General features: G+C 36.8%; 1 protein-coding gene across 3 annotated transcripts in view; it reads left to right on the forward strand.

Moving 5' to 3' along the window:
* The window catches only part of TBC1D32 (TBC1 domain family member 32), a 78,750-nt gene extending 60,008 nt beyond the window's left edge, over positions 1-18,742 (forward strand). For 2 of the 3 annotated variants that reach the window (XM_051613470.1, XM_051613471.1), the window contains exons 28-34: positions 2,395-2,478; positions 10,750-10,819; positions 11,635-11,750; positions 12,702-12,856; positions 13,907-14,047; positions 15,898-16,086; positions 18,080-18,742. In XM_051613470.1, coding sequence (XP_051469430.1) covers positions 2,395-2,478; positions 10,750-10,819; positions 11,635-11,750; positions 12,702-12,856; positions 13,907-14,047; positions 15,898-16,086; positions 18,080-18,199 — 875 coding nt within the window. In that variant the 3' untranslated portion in view covers positions 18,200-18,742. Of the gene's footprint in view, positions 1-2,394; positions 2,479-10,749; positions 10,820-11,634; positions 11,751-12,701; positions 12,857-13,906; positions 14,048-15,897; positions 16,087-18,079 lie in introns of those variants that run through there. The other variant, XM_051613473.1, reaches the window with a different exon arrangement.
* The last annotated feature ends 5,604 nt before the right edge of the window (positions 18,743-24,346 follow it).

Raw genomic sequence — 24,346 nt, forward strand, 5'->3', positions numbered from 1 at the left:
AAACTTTTGATTTGTGTATTAACCAAATATGTTTTGATAAACTCTCATGTGTGTCATCCTCTCTCAAACTTGATTAAAAGCTTTTTGAAGATCGTGGTAGGCACTTAGATAAATACTTTCAAATGGCAGGAATCAATTTAGTGCTTGAGTTTCAAAAAGTTGCTTAGGCATTGAGCTGTCACTTCTCCCATTAGCTCAAGCACTGAGCTGAAATATTTGACTGCTAGGTCAAGCATGTGGATGCCTTCCAACAAAAAGATAAGAAATTCACAATGTTCTGACTTGGTTTTAAATTTCCTAAAGTAGGTGGTATTTTTGTCTTTTTAATAGAGTTCGTGATTGCTATTATAGTCTGGCATGTTTCAGTAATCATCATACTAATAGTCATACAGTAAACATCTAGCTGGTTACAAATTTTATGTTTAATTTCTGCTTTTTGCTATCTACAGCTCCAGGTATAGAAACCTTTTCTCATTTTACACAAATATTTGTTATATTTGTTATATCTACTAAGCATAATAATGAAGATTAGCGAGATTGTTTATTCTGTTTTTTCTCACAAAACAAATAAACTGTTACTCTTCTATAAAATGAATTGCTTTCTGCTAGCCCTCTGTGGTTTATTAACTGTGATTAAAAATAGCTATGTTATGTTTAATTAGCAGTTTCTTCTCTCCATAAAAATGCATAAGGATATAAATTACGCGTATAATTTTTTTTTTAATGTAATAGTCCTTTGCAGTGCAAAATTAATTTTGTTATTGTTGGAGTTGGCTACTCTTAAATGTGGATCTGTGTTTTGTTGTAGTGAACTTAATTTCCCCTTTTGCTTACCCATCAACATAGTGTTAACAAATCTCAACCTTTTAAAAGCTTTTTTTGGTATTCATGAAAAGTATATTAATTTCTCTAAATGTTTTAGACACCTAATCAAGAAAAAAAAGAAAATGTCAGTATTTTATATAGCAATTGTCTTTATGATATCTTTTTAATAATTATTTTTCTGGGATAATATGCCGAGACTGTGGGTGGAGGTTCTGTCTTCCTCTTCCTCACTCACTAAGAGCTTGCACTGCAATCTCCTGTGTTAGTTTTCCTGTCAGCAAGGCTAGTTCAAGGGTTTTCTGGCTTCCTCCATTGCCACCTCCACCACGGATTGTTATGCCACACTTTTGCGGCTACAGCTGTTCCTACAGCTATGTGCTAAAATGGTGTGGTGGAATTATTTGGTCTAAAACTTCCTGTGGGTGTATGGAGCTATCTGCAGGAATCTGGGACCATGACTGAGGTGCTGCCAAGGGAATGGTAGCATGCAGACTTAAAGCAGGAAATCCCATGGGTAGCAGCTCTTGTTACTCTCTAAATACACTTCCTTGCTTTGAATTATTGTGAAAAGGTTTTATCCCTATTCTTTAAATCCTGTTTGTTATTACAACAGCAGCTGTTTTAGGATAACAATTATTAAAAATGTTCATTGTTGCTATCTTTATTCTCAGTATGGGTTATTTCAGTAGGGGCTTCCTCCATGCAGTGTGTGTAAAAGGCTTCTTTGTATCCTTTATTTAAACCTGTAAGGTGGTAGCATGCTCAGTTGCAGGAGCCTCAGACTTCCAGAACTGAGGAATCAGGGTCCGTTTTTGCTAATGATTTGTCATTAGGAGTTCTTGTTAACTTCCTGGCTAACATCCTGTTAAGATGGGAGTTACAATTTCCTGCATAATGACCAGATGTCAACATCTGACTTATCTATGCAGTATCTGCAGACTAAAAGTTCCATGGTGAGAACTGAATAAGAACGTTATAGGCATCATAAAATACAGAATTTCGCAAAAGAAATGCCCCTATTGCTTAAGTTTAATTGAATATTTTTAATCTTGTATGGCATCGGTGGTTTTATATCAACATATTTGAAACAGCCCTTAAAATTGAATTTACTTTTGCTAGCATTGTTTTAGGGTGATGTAGTTTTTTTGTTGTTTGTTGTGGTTTTGTTTGGTTGTTTTTTTGAGTTTATTTTTATTTTCTGTCTACATACACAGACAAATATGGCAAGATGTTGTAGTATAATTATAATTAATTTTCATTTCATATTATTGGAACCGTGTAACAAATTCTGAAGTAATCCTTGGAAGATATAAAGATAATACACGATTCTATTTCGATTTACAGGGAATGTATTCGCAGTAAAGCTATTAAAATTTAATTTAAGTTAGGAATGGTGTTAAGAATGCAAAATATAATGCATGCTTTGAATTGTTCCCCCATTAAAACCTGAATAAATGTGCAGGAATTCAAATAACTTTAGTTTCTCACATATTGTTATTTTGTTAGGTAATATACTTCCACATTTTGTTCATTGCCTCTAATGTTTTAATGGGTTTTTACTTCTTGCAGTATTGGCAGAATTAATTGAAAAGTTCGTGTCACATCTTTCTGAAAGCCACTTGGATTGTTATTTCAGCACAGGAAGCTATAAAGGTCAGTTTCCTAATAATTTATTGCCATCCAGCCTCTTCATATTTAAATTACTTTACTTTTAAATGTGTCTGTAGCATTTTGGAGGTGTTTTAAAATGTTATTTAAGAGCTCATAAATTCATTTCCTAACAAATGAGAATTACCTCATGTTGGAGAAAAAGATGATGTGCTTGAGTAAACAGTACAGATAATTATTAATAATGGGCTTTCGCATTTCTGTATGTGTAATGGAAAGATGGAGATGCAGAACAGGTGAGGGTATGATTCAAAGTATTTGATGACACCTATTATGAAATTATTTGAAAAGCTAGTGGCATTAACATTTAAAATGGTGTAAGCAATTTGGCCCACCTTTTGAAAGCCTCATAGCATATAATAAACACAAAAATACACAATTTATAGTGCATTAAAGGATACATATTAAAGAACTGCTTTTGTTGACAGAGTAATCTGATTGTTAGTTTTTTACATATGGCATGCTTACGGCCAAGAATAATGGATGAATGATAAAGTTCATTTATTCTGAGTGTAAAGTAATACATTTTAGTATTTTGAAGCACTTGCAAAATTAGAAGATTTAGGAGCATTGTTAATACCTGCCAGAAAATGCATTTTCATTCTTTATTGTCTGTCCAGGCCTTTTCTCTTAGGTTGTAGTTCAGTCGTTTAGAGTGCTTATTCTGCCACTAACTCTGAAGAACCAAGCCTGCTTTGCGGAGTGTCTGTTATTCATACTGATATGTTATTCTTACATCCATACAATGCAAATATAGTGTCCTTGGAGATTTCAGACTTGCTTTTGAAGTTTCAAAGCATAAAAACCCCTTTAGTAATTTAGAGGATCTCTTCCTTTTATGTAGTGGCCTTTACCTTCTGAGAGCTTGCTAATGGAATACTCTTAATTTTATTTGAGAACATCTATCTTTGCTTAATGAAGAGAGTTGCTGAAGTGACAGGTCCTTCTGTCACTCTTTTATTTTTCTTTAAAGACCCTTGAAAGTTTTTTTCTTGTCCCGCATTAGTTTGTCATTTATTTTTCAATTTTTTCAGGAGGCATAATGAGCAACAAAGATCTCTTAATGGACATGCTATTGACATATTTCTAACACTTCTCAATTCATATTATGATTTCAATAGTTCCTTGAAAAGCCCACATAATGCGTTCATGATGTAGATGATTTATTTGACACCTAGACTGCCCTTCTTGCTCCTCTCTGTACATCTCTTTAGGTGCAGTTCAAGATCTCTCACATTCTCCAATGGTATGGAAGGCCCAGGTGTAGTTTTGTTTTCTGTCTTGGGGAATGCCTGTCTCACATTAATTTGGAGAACAGTATAGCCCACAGACCTAACTTTGCAAGGTTATCCTAGTGTTTCCTAATAAAAAACCAGGAAAAACTGCTTGGTTTGAACAGGGCAAAAACTAACTAGAGGAGGAACAGGTGTCTAACTGGGCAACCTCCAGGTGGATGCTTTGCCCAGCAAAGACAGCATCCCATTTCTTAGTCATAGCAGCTAAGTACTTCCATCTGAGTGGAAAAACTCAAATGAAGGGACGTGGTAGTCCATACTCTGTTCACTTAGATGTAGAGTACCTTAATTTTAATCCATTCTTCTCAACCTTTTGTTCAAAGCTAGGATTTAAAGGAAAGGGTGAACCTGAATCTTCTGCTTCATTGATTTTGCCATGAGCCATTGGTTAGGTGGAGGTGGCAACAACACTACATTATTTATCTAAAATTTACTGCCAACTTTGAAGGAACACTAGGTTTGAAAATCCTGTGAGAATCGCAGACATTAAATTAATTTTTCAGAACAGAAAATTCCAAATAATAGTTACAGAAACAACAAAGATAACATAGTAACTTAAATCTCTATCAGAACTTATTTACTTAAAATTAGGTTTCTCACTGATTGACTAATGATTGATCAGATTTGTGTACATTTCCCAGGGTTTTCTGCTAATGTATGTGAAGGGTTGGAATCTCTCCAAGGAGAAAAAATAATTATTAAATGCCATGTTAATTCACAATATCTTTTCCATATATGTGTGTGTAAGCATTATCTAAGCTAAATTCTAAAATCACTGTTACAGTAGAGACAGTTTTCTGAATTAAGTAATGAGTTGTTAGAAGGCAAACTGTATTGCGGATGCTTCTTTCTAGCTGTACATCTAAGTAAGCCAAACATGCACTTGGTATGTTTCCACCATTCTCTTGAATAAATTTGGGTCTAAGGAACTGAAAAACAGTTTCTAATAGTTATTTAATTAAAAGGAGAAGATGCCACAATTTTCATGAAAGTGGATCTAGTACAATGCATAGATATTCAGTGTTTATCATGTTTCTTAAAATGAGAAATGGATTATCTTAAAAAATGACAGTTTTCTAAACCCATAGGTAATTGTAATTAGAATAACATGGTCATCCATCTGCTGTGAAATCCCTCAAGATTTCAGTCTATTATAAAATTTGAAATATGGAAAAATCAAATTAGTTTAGGCTGTTATCATTCTCAATATAAGAGAGAAGGAAAAATATCTGATAAACCACTGTGCAGTTGCAGTGTTTAATTATAAACACTAACACAAATCTTACTTGAAGTTTACTTTCAGCTAGCAGCAATGCTACTGCTGTGTTCTGAGCTCAGATTAATAAAATAACAATCAATATGTACCTTAAATGCTAATGTCTTTTCCCCTGTCCTATAAGTAATGCTTTCTAGTTTGCTCCTATTTTTCTTTCTTTCTTCTTAAAATAAATAAATTGAAAACCAAATCATTGATGCTAGTTGTAACAGGCAACAGGATGACAGAAACTGAAATTTGCTATAGGAGTAAAATAGGCATTACTCATTAGGGATATGAAGTTCCTAAAATTGCCACTTGCTCTTCCTGTTAGTAAATTCTAGTTCATTGCAGCATAACTGCTTTGTGGAAATGTGTTTGTTTTCTCAAAGTTCTAACAAACCCATTTCTTAAAGGATTCCATTTGCAGAGTCACAGAATCACAGAATTTTTGGAGTTGGAAGGGACCTTAAAGATCATCAAGTTCCAACTCCCCTGCATGGGCAGGGACACCTCCCTCTAGAACAGGCTGCTCAGAGCCCCATCCAACCTGCCCTTGAACACCTCCAGGGATGGAGCCCTTACATCTCTGGGCCACAACATCTCTGGGCAGCCTGTTCCAGTGTTTCACCACCCTTACACTGAAGAATTTACACCTGATCTCTAACCTAAATCTCTCTTATATCAGCTTAAAACCATTATCCCTTGTCCTCTTACTGCAAGCCCCTGTAAAAAGACCCTTCCCAGCTTTCCTGTAGGCCCCCTTCAGGTACTGGAAGGCCACTATGAGGTCTCCCTGAAGCCTCCTCTTTTTCAGGCTGAACAACCCCAGCTCCCTCAGCCTGTCTTCAAAAGAGTGGTGCTCCAGCCCTTGGATCATTTTTTGTGGCCCTTCTCTGGACATATTCCAACAGGTCCACACCTTTCTTGTGCTGGAGGCACCAGAGTTATCTAATCAGATAGTCATATAACACCAGAGTCATCTAACATGTGGGTGTCCGGAAGTCTTAGTTTATCTTCACAATCTGTTGCAGACTGCCCAAACTTGGAATGCTAGAACCTTTTATCATGAACTGGGTTTTTTTGGTAGATCTGGTGGTGCAGACGACCTTGCAGTTGAGGACTATATTTCCACTGGATTTTATCTCCGAAACAGCTCATCCATGTACTGCCAAAGGGATGGAGCCTCAGGGATTTCAGGTTTTAGATGTAAAACTCAAATGTCATGGTGCATTCCTTCTTTCTACAGCTTACTTCTTCAAAAACAAAATCTCATGAGAATTTTCTACCATTTAATGAGCTCTGAATCTTCTAAGGATCAAGTGGATTGGGTAATGAACTGAGAAATTTAAGAAAAGGCAACGGGAAGCTTCTGTTATAGAGCTGATCAGAAGGAGTGGCAAATGAGAAATACAGGATTACAACCCCATATTGGGCTGAAAGGGAAGGAGGAGGAAGGGTATTCACCCATTTTCTTAAGCACATAAAAGCTTCTTCATGCTGAAGAAGGGAAAACTAATAAGAAAGCAATGTTTCATGAGTTGTAAAGTTGATTGAAGTCTAGTCTGATCAGAAAGAATACTCCTGGACTGTGATGCCAGTTATCTTACTCTGAAGTGTTTGTAGCTATAGATTGAGTTCAATAATAATGTGGAATTGTCTTTGCAAATCATGATTTGTGAGATGTCTGGTTTTGTGGTCCTGAATACTACAAAGCATTTTGGGAAATACTGCACACTGAGATGCTTGAAATGGGCATGATCAGAGTTAGTACAAATGATTGGTGTGACCTTGAAGCAAGGAAACAATAAGATTGCTTAAGGAATTGCTCCCCATCTTCCCCTCATCCTCTTCTTCCCAATCCCTCCTAATCCTTTTTGACATTTATGAGAGCTCGGAGTTTTACAGGAAGACCTGGAAGGTAAACACCACAGAAGACAAACAGCCCATCTCTTCCTATTGACACTAGATGAAAACCTTCAAATTCTTTTCTGTCACTAGGTTTTGTTCTGCAATAAATAAATAAGGAAGGAGTTTATAGGCAGAAGTTAATCCCTACCTCTCCCCAGGATTACCTGATCTGAATCTGGAACTATCCAGGATGCCCAGGATTGCTTCTCTTTTAAGAGGAAGATTTAGTTAGGCAATGGCAGTGTAGCATGCCTTACCTAGGAATCCAGATTTAGGCTAACTGAGCCGGATGGGACAAGTTTCTCACTGAGCCCTCTCTGCCTTTTTTTTTTTCCCCTGCTCCCAACTCTCATTGCTCTCCCTAATAAAGCAGCAGAGATCCTAGTTCTCTCTTTTTAGTTGTCTGCAGAACACTGAATTTGATTTAGAGATAGAATGGTTGGAAACAGGAGGAAGATTACCAAATCATAAAAGAATTAATTCTTTATTGTAGAAAATTATAATATTCTGTAAGTTTTCGTGTGTAGTGTTTTGTTTGTTTGCTGAAAGTTGTGACTAACAATTAAGAGCTTACTATCCTTGGTGTTTCAAAGGAAGCATTTTCTCTTTTGAATTAACAAGATTGTACTAAATAGTGGATTTAAAAAAACATTTGAGAACAAGTACACCAATATTTCTGATTAGCTTATCCAAAGTGTTTATGGTAGGTTGCAAATTCAAAAAGCTGTTGTATGGCTAAAAAACGCTAAAGAAATATATATTTTACACCTAAAAGTAGTCCATGCTGTATAGTCCTGAAAAGAATAATTGTCTCAAAACAGATGCTTTGACAAACTGGACATTGTGCTGTGTATGTGTGTGGGGTCCTTGTTTGATTACCATCTGGACAGTGTTCTCTGTATTTGTGCAAGTGAAGCCCCTCATTCGTTAGCCACCCTGATAAATGGGACACTGTCCGTATTGAACAAGGAGCAAGCAAGAGGAGCCCTGTGGAGGCAGAGTACCACGTTACAAAAGACCACTTTCCTGTTTAAGGGCAGAGCACGTGTGGATATAAGGAACATTGCTCAGTCAACCCTGTTGGGGAGCAACCACCTAGACCCCCATTCCCTACCGACTCATCTCCAGAACATACTAAAGCCCAATGTTGAGTCTGCGCAAAGGAGGCCAAGCCTCAACCAAGAGAGGTGGGCCCAGGTGGCATAAAAGACTCAGAACACTTGCTTTGCATGCCCACTATCCCAAGACCATAATGTCATGATGAGATAGTCGCTGGATCCAAGGGTGCTGTCTTTTTTATCCTCTCTTTCTCTCTCTCACCCCTTGTTCTCAGCACAGAAGGATAACATCGTTTCTAATCTTGCTAAGTTTTGCTAGTAGTAACCTGTTGCTTTGAGAGTAATATTGTGGGTTTTGACAGGCTCTGTAATCTTGCTCAGCTTTAAATAAAGTTGTTTTGTTTAAACCTTCTGGGTAATGGTCATTACTCCTGAGTGCCACGCAGAAAATTAAAGAGGCTAATCTCACTGACTGGTTTGTTAAAAGAGATTAACTAATAGAAGGTTAACCTTGCCCCAGGGGCTGTTAAAAACGGTTAACTCTTACTTGTACCCACCTGGTGGCATAGGTTCAAACCTTACTCTAACCCAAATGAGCAGGATGAGATACATGCTTACTGCTGTGAGCTTTTAAGGCATTTTAGAATGAGATAAAAAGTCAACTTTCTATTATAATGTTTTTCTTTTTAAATTGTAAGTCAGCTCCTTGAGAATTCTGATAGTCACTAATTTAATTTTGGCTTAATTTCCATTTTACTCTGTTTTACTTTTTTTAAAGAAATAAATGTAAAATTCCTGTTCAACATAGGTTTTGTTTGTTTGTTTGTTTTAGGAAACAAAAAAGGAAGCTGCCAATTTATGTTTTCCATTTATTTTAGTAAGAGCCACAGTGCTGTATCATGTTGTTACCTAATTCACAGTTTAGAGAAGTGTGCTGTCCTTTGTTTGAGGATAAATGGCATCCTTATTTAGAAAATTGATCTGCTGGTGACTTTTGTTATGAAACCCATTGTGTTTCAGTTAGTTATATCAGGTGTATTGATAGATATCTGTCAAATGAGTTTTGTAGAAAATTAAATTCAGTGTATTAAATCAGAAAAGTGTGAACATCATTACAATAGCGCAGTCACAACATAATCCTGCAAGTTTATTACTCAACTTCTTATCCATGGATTGCAATATGCAGTATTTCAATATTCTACTTATTATTTGTAACATCTTTCAAAGCTTTATTGAGCATTTAATGCTCTAGGACCAGTTTTTAATCAGTAGGAAAGTGGACCTCTGTGTATTCTAAATTACTTTATCATTTTCTAAAGCCTAGTCTTCCCAGTCTGTTAATTGGTAAACAAAATGAAAAATCAAAACTTTTGACCCTGGACAAAGAACCATTTTGTGTGTTCCCATTGTGAGTTATGGATTGGCATCAACTGGAGTATCTAGTGTATAGAGCTATAATTACATGAAATACACTGGTGTACAAAGCAAGAGTTTTGCCTCGATGAGGTACAGTGTAATATAGAACTTATTCAATCCAAACTCTATGGTAATTTTATCTTCTTTCACAATACTGGGGAAAATAGAAAAAGGAAAACAGATAAGAAAATCCTTTTCAGCAACTAAGAAATTATTGCAACAGAGAAGAAAAGGCAATGAGAATCAATGAGAACAGTTGTGTTCTTTCAACATTAATGGGAAATGAGCATTCAGTCCTTGCTGTAACTGCTGCAGAATGGAAGCTGGGCTCAGATTGTGCTTTGTGATACAGCAGCTCCTCATTGCACGCCTGCTGGCCTGAGGCACCAGCTTCGTTGTCACCCCCAGGCAGGACCACCTCAAAATGGAGGCAAGGGCTTCCTTCTGGCTTAGACATTATACTGCTTTCCTCTCGCCTGCCTTTAAGTATGGTCATTGCAGGACTATATTGGCTATTAGTCATAACCAGCTCTTTCAAATTTCCCCTGGTTTGGCTTCCGTCATGGTTTCTAGGATATAAGTATGCCTCTTGCCTTCACAGGAACATGAAAATGAATTTACTGTTGGTGTGGTAATTGCAACTGGAATAAACAGTTAACTTGGAACAGGGGCTGTAAGAAGATATGGCCTGTTTAACTCATTTCTATGGGGTTTTAACTGAAATGCCCTGTGGTTTTGCATGTATTCTTTCAAATATTTTGTTGCTTGTATACAGTGCAAAAGATACTTTAACTTCTGTTGTCTTTTAATTTAAACAAATGCATAAATTGAGGTATTTATTGCTATGTGAAAGAAAAATGCATAGAAATACAGGATTTTTTAAATCCATCAGTTATCAAGTTTTCTGACATTCATATCAAAATTTTTGTTAGTAAGGTTGGTTTACAGCTAGGAGACTTTAAGGCCACCATTGGAATGGAAGGAAGTAGATCAGAACATGCTGCTTCGTCTCACTTCTTGGCTAGAAGAGAAGAAGGGATAAAGCTCTATTAAGAAATGAGTCTAAAAAAGATTGTTTACATTTTTCTGTAAAGCTGATAACCATGCTAAAAGTGAATGTTTTCCTATATAGAAAGTGATTTTAATTAAAAAATAAATGTGTATAAGTAATGCAGGTTCTTCATGCTTCCTTTACAAACTCATTTCAAATAAGACACAGTTCCCTAGAGTTGGTGTTCATGCATAAAGGAGGCTTTGCATTAGTATTCAGTTAAAATCATATTTATCATAGTACTTTATTGCATTTTTTCTTTTGTTTTAGCCACAAATGCAGATGCGAAGAACGAAAGCCTTTCATCTGTGCAGCAACTTGGTGTTGAAATGACAGTCAGGTACATGGTATTAAAATATTTCCCTAGTGTATTTCTAGAATTTGTTTGATTTTCATGGGATGACTTTAATGATATTTAATCCATCAATTCAGTGCTTTTATACCATTTAAATCTAAATATCATCTTTAAGAAAATTAATTCAAACTTTGAAAATGAAAAAGGTATTAGCACATAATTAAATTATCTTTACAGATTATATAGGTTATTATCCTTTATTATTGTAAAGGCTAATTGTAACTTTTTAGTAAGATTTACCATGAAATTACATTATCCTGACTTATACATCTTGTTTTGCTCACATTACTTCTCTAAATGGTACTGTTTAGCTAAGCTTAGTTATATGCCATTTAAACATTTCATTTGGCTGGTAATTTGCAGAACAGAGGTGAAGGAAGTGCTAGTGTGTCTGTACTTCCACAAGCTGTTATCTTTATGATTAATATTTGAATTCTGATGCTACTAATTGCTCACAAAATATGTTTAGATGAAATTCTAAATAATGTACGGGAATGGAACAAGTCGTGTGTTTGACAACTTGCTCCTCCCCACCACAGTGTCTAAAATTGAACTCGAAGGAATGGAGGTGAGAAATTGCAATACTGAGTAGCAAATGTTTGGCATGTATCCTTCCTAGGCAAAGCATAATAGCTTTTATTACACCATTTATACTTATATCTAAAATACAGTGTTTGTGATTAGCAAAGCTATGGTAGCTTAATGTTCACAGGGCTATTAAATACAAGTTCTTACTTTTTAGGAATTAAAAATAACATTTAACCTTTTAAACAGTTTTGGTTTTTAACTTTTTGTACTAGGTACGGAAAATACCTAAACTTACTAAAAGAACATGCTGAAAAGGGGCTGTGCTTTGTGTTAATGAATTGTGAGAAATTCCTGAAACAACAGCAAAGAACTGTGGTATCCTCACTTTGTATCCTTTCTGAATGTCATAAATTCTGTTGCTTAAAAGTGGCAATGGAATTTTCTGTCAATTTTAATTCCCAAATCTTGCTTTTTGCTGGTGGCATAGGTGTGCAGTAAACACTGGAAAAAAAAAAAAAAAAAAAAAAAAAAAAGTTAAAATGCACACTCAGTGCCCTCAAGATAATCCTCATTCTTTTGTTCCCATACTTTGCTGAATTTGTAAGTCTGATTCATTTCTGCCATAAACTGTTTGGGGGTAGGATCACATCTTTCTGTATGTGTTAAAGAGTCTGCAGCAATTTACCTCTGAACATTAGTATTTGTGGCACTCCCACAATACCAACAGGGGTAATGGTATTGCCCATGTAGTATTATATGGCTGTAATCTGATCAACAAGAATGTTTTGACTTCTGACTCGTTTAGATCTAATAGCTAACTTTTTTAAAACAAGAAAACTGATACCTCTTTCCATCAAGCTTTGCCATCTTCTTCAGGTGTTAGACTTACATATCAGCATTAAAATACACTTAATCTCTTTATGCTTAATCTCGTTTTTGAAGCTTTTATTTTACTTTGCTTTTTTCAACATTCCTCACAACTCGTGTTTTCTTTCTCCGTTGTCTTCTTTCTTGTACTATAAGCACACTGGTTTTTGTGCAGGTTTTTTTGCATTTACTTGTTTTTTGTTGACTTTTGTTGATTTGGCTTGACTACTTATGAACTGGAAAAAAAAACGTAGTGTATAGGAAAATAGCTTATATAGTTTATCTTCATTCAGTTTGAGAGGCAGCCATGCCTCAAGAAGTGACCTTCTGTGGTTCTATATTCCCCTTGTCCCAACTCTTTAACAAACCAGCTCTTGCCTCTGCATGCATGGGCCTGGGGAAGAGAAGGGCTGCAGTTCCTGCAGGGTAGTGAGGAGGAGATCTGCCCACGTTCCTTAACCTTCTCGTGCAGGCTGCTTGCAGGAGCGCTGTGCTGGCTATGACTGGTTTGCGTCTTCTGTCTTCCTCATGATGGCAGGGGATGAGGAGAAAACACTGATGTTTCTTCAGCAGTTCTCACGTCTTCTTGTCTCAGCATTTCTCTGGCTACCAAGACTGCACATATCTGTAAGGATTTAAAAGCCATTTCTTTCTTGAAAGACACCTTTGAAAGTTTCTAAGGGAGACTTTATCAATTTCCTTAGTTTTGGGTGGGGTTTTTTTAATGCATTAAATTTTTATTAAAGCCCTCTAAGTGAATATGAGACCCTTAATATTTTTCTCAAAAAATACAGATTTGACAGTTGCTCAACTGGTTGTTTAAAAGTAATGAAATAACAAGTGGACTGATATTAAGGCAATGTTACTGAATTTTAAAGCTGGCAGGAAAAGAAACTTTGTTAGTGGCATGAAATTCTGTGTGAAGGCTGCAATACGGTTGAATGGCCTTTTTTTAATTATTACAGTGTGCAAGTCCATCCTTCTGACTTTTTTACTAAAACTATTAGTTTTAAATCATTATTGCCCAAATACAGAATGCATGACAATTTTAAATTATTGGTATTTTGGCTCACGTCTATAGTATAGAAAACATCACTTCCATCTTTCATTAGGGGTCATCTAAAATAAAACCCTTTGAGATTGACTTTGTACTTTATCTTATTGTTTTGAATATTTTTAATATGAACTATAAAACATCTGTAGTCCTTATTAGAGAACTCTGGGTCTAAGAAGCATGTAACTGGCTTCAATACCATAGAAGTTCCACTCTATCCATCAGTAAGCAGAAAAAAAAAAAAGCCCCAACAGAAGTTAGTCTATTTTTTCCCTTCTGTTCTTTTGTTTAAAACAGAAACATTTCTCCATGCCTTCTTTGACAATTAAAGCTTACATGCAATAAAGAACTAAATTGCTAATTCAAAGGAATAGTCAGGATATGTTTAGTAATAGTTCCTAATTTTATTTTTTTCAGTGTAACATGTTTTTCCTGATGGTAGTACCAGCTCTTGTGTTTGTTCTATTTCCTGTCTCTAAAATAGCTGGGATGACTTATCTTACAAGTAAATGTGTGTATTTTTATATATTGTTTTCAGCAAGATATTTTAAAATAACATATTATAATCTGTAATCCTTTTCCTCAATTCTGTTGTTGTTGATGAGGATGTTGTTGTTAATCAGGTGCACCTGCCTATTACTACAGTGGAATCTGGTATCCATCCGGTCTATTTTTGCAGTGCTCACTACATTGAAATGTTGCTGAAAGCTGAGATGCCACTTGTCTTTTCAGCCTTCCAGATGTCTGGTTTCACCCCATCCCAGGTAACTGATAAAAGTGTATCAGAGTATCATCAGCTTTTTAACTTAAATCCAGGAAATTGTGGATTTTAAGGGCAAGGACGTTCAAGAGCTACTGTGTTTTTTCTATACAGCACTTGTGTGGTAGTTATGAAATGGGTAAGAGATAATATTGAATGCACAGTGACTTGGAGTGTCTGAAAATAGAAAGCAACTGACTTTGGTAGAAGAATGACTGTGTACTGCATCTGATAAGTATCTATGCAGAAAACTTGATGAAAGTAATGTACACTAAAACCTCAGATTTATAATTAAAAAGAAGTAGAATATCTTATCCCCTGGAATAATTTTCTAAATTTTACATAGGAGGGAAATGAGTAATTTGGGATAGGCGTGTAATAGGAAGCAGTTCAGGTGATATTAGAGTGAAATTAATTTTATATGAGCTACCCTAACTATTGCAATCAGGTAACAATACTATTCTTTTGTATTAAAGAGGTGTTACTAAAGAATATTTAACCATAATATTAGCTTTCATTTTACCTACTTACTACAACTTGTTGCTAATATGGAATGCTGTGTATGAAGTATTACTTGTAAAGACTACAGTCATGATGAAACTGAAACAGCTTCACACAACCGTGAGTTAGCTTGCTCTCACCACAGTAAGAAAGCTTACTGCTCTTCCAAGGCAAGAAAAATAATTTTTATCTTACACCTTCGGAATTCTTTTTTGCCACAAGATTTGCAGCTTAAGGAGCTTCTTAATGGCAGCAAGATGCCAGTGTAGTACAGTGTGCTTAAAATAGTCAGCCTGGGATTTGGTCATTGAAGAGAGAGTGGCAAATATGAGGCTTTATCTCAGCATAGGAATGAATTGCTGGTAATAAGGTGCCTGTTTTGGGGTGAAAAAACACATGGGGACAGTCCACTCCGTCCTCAGCTATTCTTGCATTAAGTTATACTGTATGCTTTTTATTGCTTGCTCTCAATTAGCAGTAGACTAGTTATTGTTCTAAACTGCTGGCAAGATTTTTTTTTGTTTGTTTTGGAAATTTTTTTATTTAACATGTTATTGAAATGCCACTGATGGGTGCCACTGTATCTTCTGTGTGACTTTGCACTTTTACTGCAGAATTAAAAGCAAACAAACCTCGAACTGTGAAAACAACTCTGATGTATTTAAGTGCTTGTGTGCATCAATAAATACCTGAAAACAGATTTAATGCTCGAGTATGCCTGCTGTGTAATTAGAAACTTGGTACTTCTGCTGCTGCATAATTTTAAACACTTTTAAGGGCTGATTAATGGAAGATTTGTGGTCTAGAACTAAATGAAATGTTCTGTACACATCTTTATATATTGTGATTTAGAACTGGAAAAAGGAGTCATTAAGCGTGTTCCATACTCCCTTCATTAAATGAAAACCTATCTTAGGGATGAGCCTAACATTCATTTATAAGGCAAAGAACTACTTTAATTTAAAGAAAAATCCCCATTTAACACACCTTCATTTCTCTCGTTACCCTTTAGGTGACATTTAAAAAAAAACACCTTGAAAAATCACCTTCACTTTCATTGGACTTTGAGTTTTATGTCTCAAGCTTAGGAGATGCCAGAATATACTGAGATAAGTGAGATGCACAGACATATGCACACAGAGGTGTGGTGTTTAGCTTAACTCACTGGAAGCCTATTCAGAGGTTGTGATTTAAAAAATGGTGATTCTGGTCTTCCTACATACTTTCTCTTATTTTTCTAAGTAGGGTAATGTTATAGGAAAAACTGTAGTATAGAAAGTTAAAACATAAAGCTCATCAATTATGACTGACTGTTTACAGCAATTTAATTATATGTAATTTCACTCTCATTAGATTTGTCTGCAATGGATAACTCAGTGTTTCTGGAATTACATGGACTGGAGTGAGATCTGTCACTACATTGCAATATGTACTTTCCTTGGTCCCGATTATCAAATATATATGTGTATTTCTGTGTTCAGACACCTACAGCATGACATCCTGAAGCACACTGAAGCCCAAGATCTCCAGGTTTTTCTCAAAGTAAGGGTTTCTTTTTTAATTTTTCAATTGCCGTAGGGAAGCAAAGCTCTCAATACTGAAATATGTTACTTAATCTGAAGCTTTTACTGAATTTCATGTATTGATTTTAAGTGAGGGAAAGAATACTTTAGTTCTGTTTACTTAGTGGCAGGAATCTGTGGTATAGTATTTCCCAGGGAATAGCTTTCCAGCATTTTGTACTGATCAGTTCCCTTTATAAGCAAAGAAGTAACCATATTAAGTCAAGACGACATTTGATTCAGTTCTCTCTACATGGCTCCAATCTCATTAAACTAGATGATCTCCAGAAAGGCGGTTGCACACAGTGGTCTCCTACTGAAGCTTGAAGAGATGTGGCACAAAGCTCAGTGAGCTGCCTTTTTGAACAGACACAATTACTGTAAAACCAACCTGTCATTTTAATATTCTCTGCCATATTACAAATAACATTTGGTTACAGGATTATTTTTGGAGGGCACTGCTTAGGTATAGATGCAGTCATGAATAGATACAAATATTTGACTCTTTGTCCCAAAGATGTTTTTGCTTTTTTCTCTTTTTTTTTTTGTTTGTTTTTTTCATCCAGTCAACATTTTTTTGAGAATTATATATCTCCCTTTGTCCCAGACAGAACAGATGACAGACAAAATGTATATATGCAGTAATCAAGATTTATTGCATATAATGGCAGGGTCTTTACAATTGGATGTGATGCACAAGTACAGCAGAAGCATAGGGGAATTGGGAGATAGGAACGGAAGTGCAGTTTGGATGCAAAGGGTATATTAGCAGTGAATTTTACTACTTAAACAACAAAGGTTAACCGCTAAAATGCCGGCAACTTACTTATCTAATTCTATACTAGGCCTAGAATATTAATTATCCCCTTTAAAGGATTCTACAGTCTTAAACTTAATAATGAAGATTACTTAAAGTTTGCTAAATAAAATAGTGAAAGAGTAATATTTCTCACCCTTGCCAGGCCACAGCTGGATGTCCCTGGGTGAATCATAATTGTTGAGGATCGGTCTCTCTGGCAGGCATCCCCAGCAGAGGGAGAAGGTCCAGCAACCTCCAGGAAAAAAATGGACACAAATCCTGGGGCCAGGCTTTTATAGAATAAAGTGTATTGACTGCTGTCATTTAACCATTAGCCATACTGCTAACATCTCTCATTGGAGAATAAAAGGAAAACAGTAGAATTAGTGATGAAGGCCTGGATTCCACCAAGCAAACTCTGTTGTTTATCTGTTTGTTCTTACGTTATCTCTGTTTCAGGTCTAGCTGTGGCTGGGCTTTGTGTTCTTCAACACCAGAGAGCAACTGGTGTTATATATGTCAACTTGGCCTCTGTTTTTACCTTTCAAGGTTATTACTAGATCAGGCTTTGCTAGGCCTTTTCCCTTCTCATGAGAATCTTTCACTTCAGGCCTGGACCTACAGAACTGAAAGACAAAAAGCAGTTGAATAGAAGGAAACTGAGGCAGGCATACTGAGAGATGGATCGTTGTGCTACAGCCTTTTAGTTTGTCCTAACAACAGTGTTCTGACTAGTTTGCGTCTAACTTACATATTCTTAAATACGAATAATATATCAGCTCAGTCAATTTTCTTGAAAATATTTGGTACGCAGTCTATTGAGTGAATTGTTTTGTTTGACCTGGTTTTGGTCAATGTAGCTTAAAAACTACTTTGTCTTGATAGCATTATTGAGATAGTTTATGTAATTTATAGAACAAAATTTATATGTTGTCACCTACAACATAAACAGACAAAAGATTTAACATAGTACTGTTAAATTAACGAAAAATACTGTATATTAATCTGCTGGAAGCAGATATTCCTATTTCTTTGTTTCTAAATGAAATATAATAAAGTGTGTCAATTTGAAACACCCAGGCTGAGACAAGCAGAACAAAATGTGCATTCCTTAAATTTGAATTACACATCTTTTTACCTATCTAATAAATGTTTTCATTGTGTATTTGTGCAGGAAGAAGCACTCCATGGATTTCGAGTAAGCGATTATTTAGAATACATGGGAGGCTTGGAGGCAATCTACAGACCTATGCTGCTGAAAGACATGAGGAACATAAAAGTGCAGAATAAATAGATGAGACAAACAAGCTCTTTATTTTCCACTTTTGGTTACATCCTTTAAAAGGATGCTGGTTGATTGATAAATCAATCTCACCTAAAATAAATCAAGCTGTGTAAATGTACCTACAGTAAAATAAGTAAGGAGGGTTTTCAGAATATAGTTTTTGCAAAAGGACTTCAGTGACCTGAAATACCACATTTTCCCAGGCAGCTGTAAGTGCAGCCTCATTTTCTGTTAGCAGAAGGCAGCTTCAGAACCCACCTGTAGGTTGCTGAGGTGTCTTGCTTAGACCATAAGTCTTCCTTACAATGCCTTGAACCTTCCCCAACTCACTGTGTTGTTTTCATCTCCTTGTAGCACAGTTCTAAAACTTCATGTTTTGCTAGGATCTGACAAAATTATTTTTCTTAGGAAAAAAATTACTAAGTTTGTATTCAAGTGCATGACAATTCAGCAAATGAAAAACAAATTCCCTGTACATAGCTGCTCTGACTTGGTGGATAAGGTAGATAAAATGGCGTGCTCCAATACATGTAATGAAAAACGATTGATATTCCTGTCTATTTTTAAAATAAAATAAATAATTTTATGTCATAAAACATCTCTTTGCCTGCTCTTTGTATCTCTGGAAAATGATCATTTTTAAAGATTCTGGTTTCATTCAGAAAAAATAATAAGCTTCATCTCTGTTTGCCTTTCATCATCAATGCAAGAATTAAAGCTGCTAGGTATTTTCTAAAAGCAGTGCAGCATAGGTAAAATTCAAAATTTGTGACTGAAATTCCCAGTTTCAAAAGGAATATTGTTTTCTTGAGGAGTGCAGCATCCCATTTGCTGTAAGGATGGGATGAGGTTAGATGAAAAGTAGACATTTACCATGGTAGCTCACTGCAGAAATTCACAGTCATGTGGAAAGCAAATCTAAAATCAGTTATTAAAAATTGGTCTCAAACGTGTCATACTAATGTCTTGAAATGGAAGAGGAAAAAATTGTGGTCTGTTTGTTACATCCTACTCAGTGCCAGACAAGCTTCCTCTCCTGGCTCCCTCAGGCATTCCCCATAGTATTCATTTTGCAAGGTTGGTTTTTTTCCTCACTCCTGTGTTTTGTTGGCATCTTCTGTTCAGAGCTTAGGTATTCTCTCAGAATACCTATAAAACCCACAAGTGTTGAATTTACACTTGTCCAGTATCATTGCCATATTCTCATGAGACAAATGTAATGTTACTGTAAAGTTCCTGAAAAACAACTACACTAGATAAAATGAATGTGTGAGCATATGCACAAATTCAAATTATAAAATATATTAGAACCTGCAGTGAAATTTCTGTAAGAGCAAGCACTGACAAAGGTTTTGACACTGATTTCTATTTTCCTGACTGCATTTAAGTTTGTGGGTTTAGCTTTTTTCCTGTCTAGAAAAAATTAAAAAAGAAAAAAGAAAATTAAAAAGATGGACCTTTGTAAACTGTGTTGACTCACATTAATAAAAGAGGCTGGCACGTATGAGGAAAGAATTATGACAAGAACTGATGGAACCAAGTATTTGCGTGACACCAGGGTTAAAAAAATGCTGACTCCATAAAATCTGTTCCTTTAGCCTTACAAGTAGTCTTAAAAATAAATAAATAAATAAATACCTTTTTTTTAAACATAAATCTGAAAGTAATGGATTTCAAACATCCAGATGGTGAATAACACTAGAACACTAATACATATTGCGTTCCTACAAGTTCTATACATTTTTAAAGAGACCATGGTTTATTTAGCTCACAATTATGAAGTCATCACTTATTTTATCAGTGGCAAATATTTGTCAGGAAAATTAGCTCCTGTGCTAGGCATTTCAGTAACCCAGGGACTCTTGCCAGCTAGCTAGCTGCCACTTTGCATTCCTCATCCTCCCACAAAGAAGACAGAGGCATTGCAGAGCTGACCCTTAATATCAATTACTTGAATCAAAATTGCATCAAATCAATGCAAAGAGGTACAGTACACAACAAGCAAAAAGATGAGTCGAATACAAATATAAAGCAAATAGCCTGACTGCCAGGTGTTGCTACTGACAAAAGCACTTTCTGCATTGCCTCCAGCAATTCAATCGGCTGCAGGTTCCCCATCTGCAATACAGCTACAATTTCATGCAGTCCATGTATGTGCTGAGATGATTAATTAGTGCATGAAAACTCTGTAAATGCTAAACCTTAATACCTGACAATAATACAAAATTTCATTGTGCCCTATGACAGAAACAGAACATTGATATGTTCTGTCGCAAGCCAGGGGAAGAAAAGAACAGTTTCCCACATGTTCCAAGTAGACTGAAACAGATCTTGAAGCAACTGTAGTCAGGGAAACCAATGGCACCTTTGGATCAATGACAATCTAAAAAAACCCGACCATTTTAGCAACAGATCTTTGAAGACATGCTCACATGTTATATTACCTCTGGTGGAAGATTGCTGTTTTGTATACTAATTTCTCCCTTCACTCAGCTGCCTCTTTTCTTTCAGGGTATTAAAGTCTATTGAGATATAGACATTTTTGATCACTAAAAACTATTTGTATTTTTCTGTTTGCCTCTTCCAGCTCCTTTTCTCTGGCTTTCCATCTTGATTGTAGTCACCTGTCAGGCTATCTCATTGTTCCCAATCCTGAGTGACAGTCAAAGCACTAAAGTCTAACAAATGTTTCCTTGTACCTAAATTAAAGGGGGGGGGGAAATCTTGGAACAACTGAGAAGCCAGTTGTAGGAAGATGCGACACCCTCAAAATAAGCAGTCAGAAGTCCTGAAACAGGACCCTTCAGGTACTGGAAGGCCACTGTAAGGTCTCCTTTCTCCAGGCTGAACATTCCCAACTCTCTTAGCCTGTCTTCATAGGAGAGCTGCTCCAGCCCTTTGATCATCTTCATGGCTCTTCTCGGGACTTACTCCAAAAGCTCCCCGTCTTTCTTGTGTTGGGCGCTCCACAACTGGATGCAATACTCCAGGCAGGGTCTTACGAGAGCTAAATACAGGGAGAGAATCACCTCCCTTGACCTGATGGTGACACTTCTTTTGATGCAGCCCAGGATACATTTGGCTTTCTGGCCTGCAAGTGCACATTTCTTGTTCATGTTGAGCTTCTCATCAGCCAACACCCTGAAGTGCTTTTCCTTAGGGCTGTTCTCAATCCATTCTCCACCCAGCCTGTGTTTGTGCTTGCGATTGGCCTGGTCCGTGTGCAGGATCTTGCACTTGACCTTTTTGAGCTTCATGGGGTTGGCATTGGCCCACCTCTCAAGCCTGTCAAGTGCTCTAGATGACCTCCCTTCCCTCCAGGGTGTCAACCACACCACACAGTTTGGTGTCATCAGCAAACTTTCTGAGACTGCACTCAATTCTGCTGTCCACATCTCCAACAAAATGTTAAACACTACTGGTCCAAATATTTTCCAGTCTTCCTGACCCATGAGGAACATGAGTCTGCTGGATCTGGTAGGGAAAAAATAGATTAAAGTTAAATAGTTGCACTCTAAAAGCTCTTTTCCACTTCTTTAAGATGTCCAACTCAAATAATCACTAGGTCAACAGATATGCAATTTCATCTTCTCTATACCTATTGTGTGTTGTCTTTAAGTAAGGAAAATCAAGAGGGAAGTATAGAAAAACAAGAAGGGCTTCTACAGGTACGTAAACCAGAAAAGAAAGTTTAAAGAAAGCCCCTCAACGATGAGCAACAGTGGTCATCTAGTAAAAACTCACCGCTCTCAAGTTGATGGCCCACAGGATAGAGACCAGAGAGATAAAGTCCCTCCCATTCACCATAAGCAAAGACAAGGTTTGCAACCATCTGAGGAATGTGAACGTACACATGAGATCTGATGAGGTGCAACCCAGAGCCATGAAGGAACTGGTTGATGCAGCTTTGGCATCAGTCAGCTGAAATCCCTGGTGACTGGAAGAAAGGAAATACTATGCCCATTTTTAAAAAGGGTAGGAAAGAAGACCCTGGAAACTACTGACCTGTCAGCCTCACCTCTGTGCCTGGGAAGAACATGGAACAGATCCTCCTAGAAGACATGCTAAGGCCCATGGAGGAGAGGGAGGTGATTCAGGACAGCCACCGTGGCTTTACTGGGGGCAGATTCTGCCTAACCAACCTAGTGGCTTTCTACAATGGAGTGACTGCATCAGTGAACAAGGAAAGACCTATGGATGTCATTTGTCTGGACTTCTGGAAGGCCTTTGACACAGTCCCCACAACATCCTTCTCTCCAAGTTGAAGAGCTGCATGTTTGATGGGTGCACTGCTCAGGGGATAAGGAATTGGCTGGATGGTCGCATCCAGAGGGTAGTGGTCAATGGCTTGATTTCCAGGTGGAAAGCAGTGACAAGTGGTGTCCCTCAGGGGTCTGTACTGGGACCAGTGTTGTTAAATATCCTCAGTAACAATGTTGAAAGTGGCATTGAGAGCACCCTCATCCAGTTTGCCAATGACACCAAGCTGAGTGGTGCCGTCAATAATACCTGAAAGGGGGCCTACAAGAACTTCTAGCTATTCCATAGCAATATTCCAGAGATTTCAAAAGGAGCTAAGTTTGATTAACCTTAAATGACCCCAGTAAATAGGCTGAAATTCAGTACTACGTATTATCATTAATGACAAGAGGTCAAAATACAGAACAAAAGCAGAAGCACTGCTGAGTTGACATTCAGAAGGAAGTCAGAAAATGCCAGACTACTGGCAAAGCTGTGGTGTCTTATCATGCAGTGGTGACACAATGCTTCGTTGCCTATCTTTGCATTTCATCATCTCTGGCATGAGAATCACCCTTTATTGCTTATCCAGGTGGCAACAGTAATGAACATGTATTCAGTTCAGTCCTTTTGCATTTTTGATATGGGGATGATGTGTCAAGGATGGCAAAAAAGAATTGAATTAGCACAGGTAGAGTGTGTTCTCTGTCCCTACTAAGAGTGATGCTCAGATTCCAGCAGCTTCTTAACTCACTAGCGAGTTACAGCAGCAGCTTCCCAAGGAAGGAAAATGGGAGTCTGTCAGCCTTTTAGAAAAGAGGTACATTACTGAAAATCAGCTACTAGAAGCAATTACTTTAGGCTGCATTTCCCAAGGAAACAGACAGGTTCATCAGGCTTATCCACACATCAGGGCTGCACACCTGACAGGAATTGGGATCAGCAGAAACTGCAACAAAACCAGTTTACATGGGTAGAACTGTAACATCCTCTCTCAGAACATTTCCAGATGACCATAAAACTGATGGAGAGGTATGTAAAGACTGGGATAAATACGTGGTGGAAATGGGTCTGGGTCAGTTGATGAAGTGGGAAAATTAGAAGGCATGCATTTTGATACAGCCAATGACCACTTATATCTCAATAGAGGCCAAACATCATGTTTTCCACATGAAGGAATTTGTTATGAAGGAACAGTGACAAAGACAAGTAAATTTGCTATCCAAAAGAATCCCATGCTCTGGCAACAGAGAAATTTATGAGTTATGGCTACGAAAGAAATCCTAATTTGTAAATTAAGAGACTATGTTCCTCTGTTAACAACATCAGAGGCTATTAAGTAAATAATCTTCTATTCCATTCTCAGCATTTCCAGCAAGCATGTGTAAAAACTAGAAGGCTGAGAAAAAAGCTATGTGTCATACTAAATAACAATCATACAGTTAAGGATCTACGAGGCATAGTCTAATTAGTCCATTCAAGGGAAGACTGTTAGGTGAAAGTGCTAGAAGATTATTTTTTCACTGTGATTGCCCATGGGGAGAAGAGATTTCTGACAGCATCTCTTTAATCTAGAGAAATGTCTTCTACCCCACCTCACAAAGAAGAAAAGCACATTGCCAACAACAATGTGTGAGAGCTAGGAGTCAGGAGCTATGGAAACAGACTGGAAGAGGTTGTCTTTTTACAATTAAGATAACTACCCGGTCAAACAAAGGTACTTTAAAATAATAAATTACCAGATCAATATTTTCAGTCATGACCTGAATTTTTGAGATGTTATTCTAGAGCACATGCCATTCTAAAATATTTTATTCGAAGTTTCACAGCCCAAAAGATACAGAGAGTTAACTTTGTGATATATGACCTTTCTGTCCCCTAAATATATTTTTCAAAAAATAAAAATTTAGTTAGTAT

Source organism: Apus apus, chromosome 3 (assembly GCF_020740795.1).
Source record: "Apus apus isolate bApuApu2 chromosome 3, bApuApu2.pri.cur, whole genome shotgun sequence".
NCBI lineage: Eukaryota > Metazoa > Chordata > Aves > Apodiformes > Apodidae > Apus > Apus apus.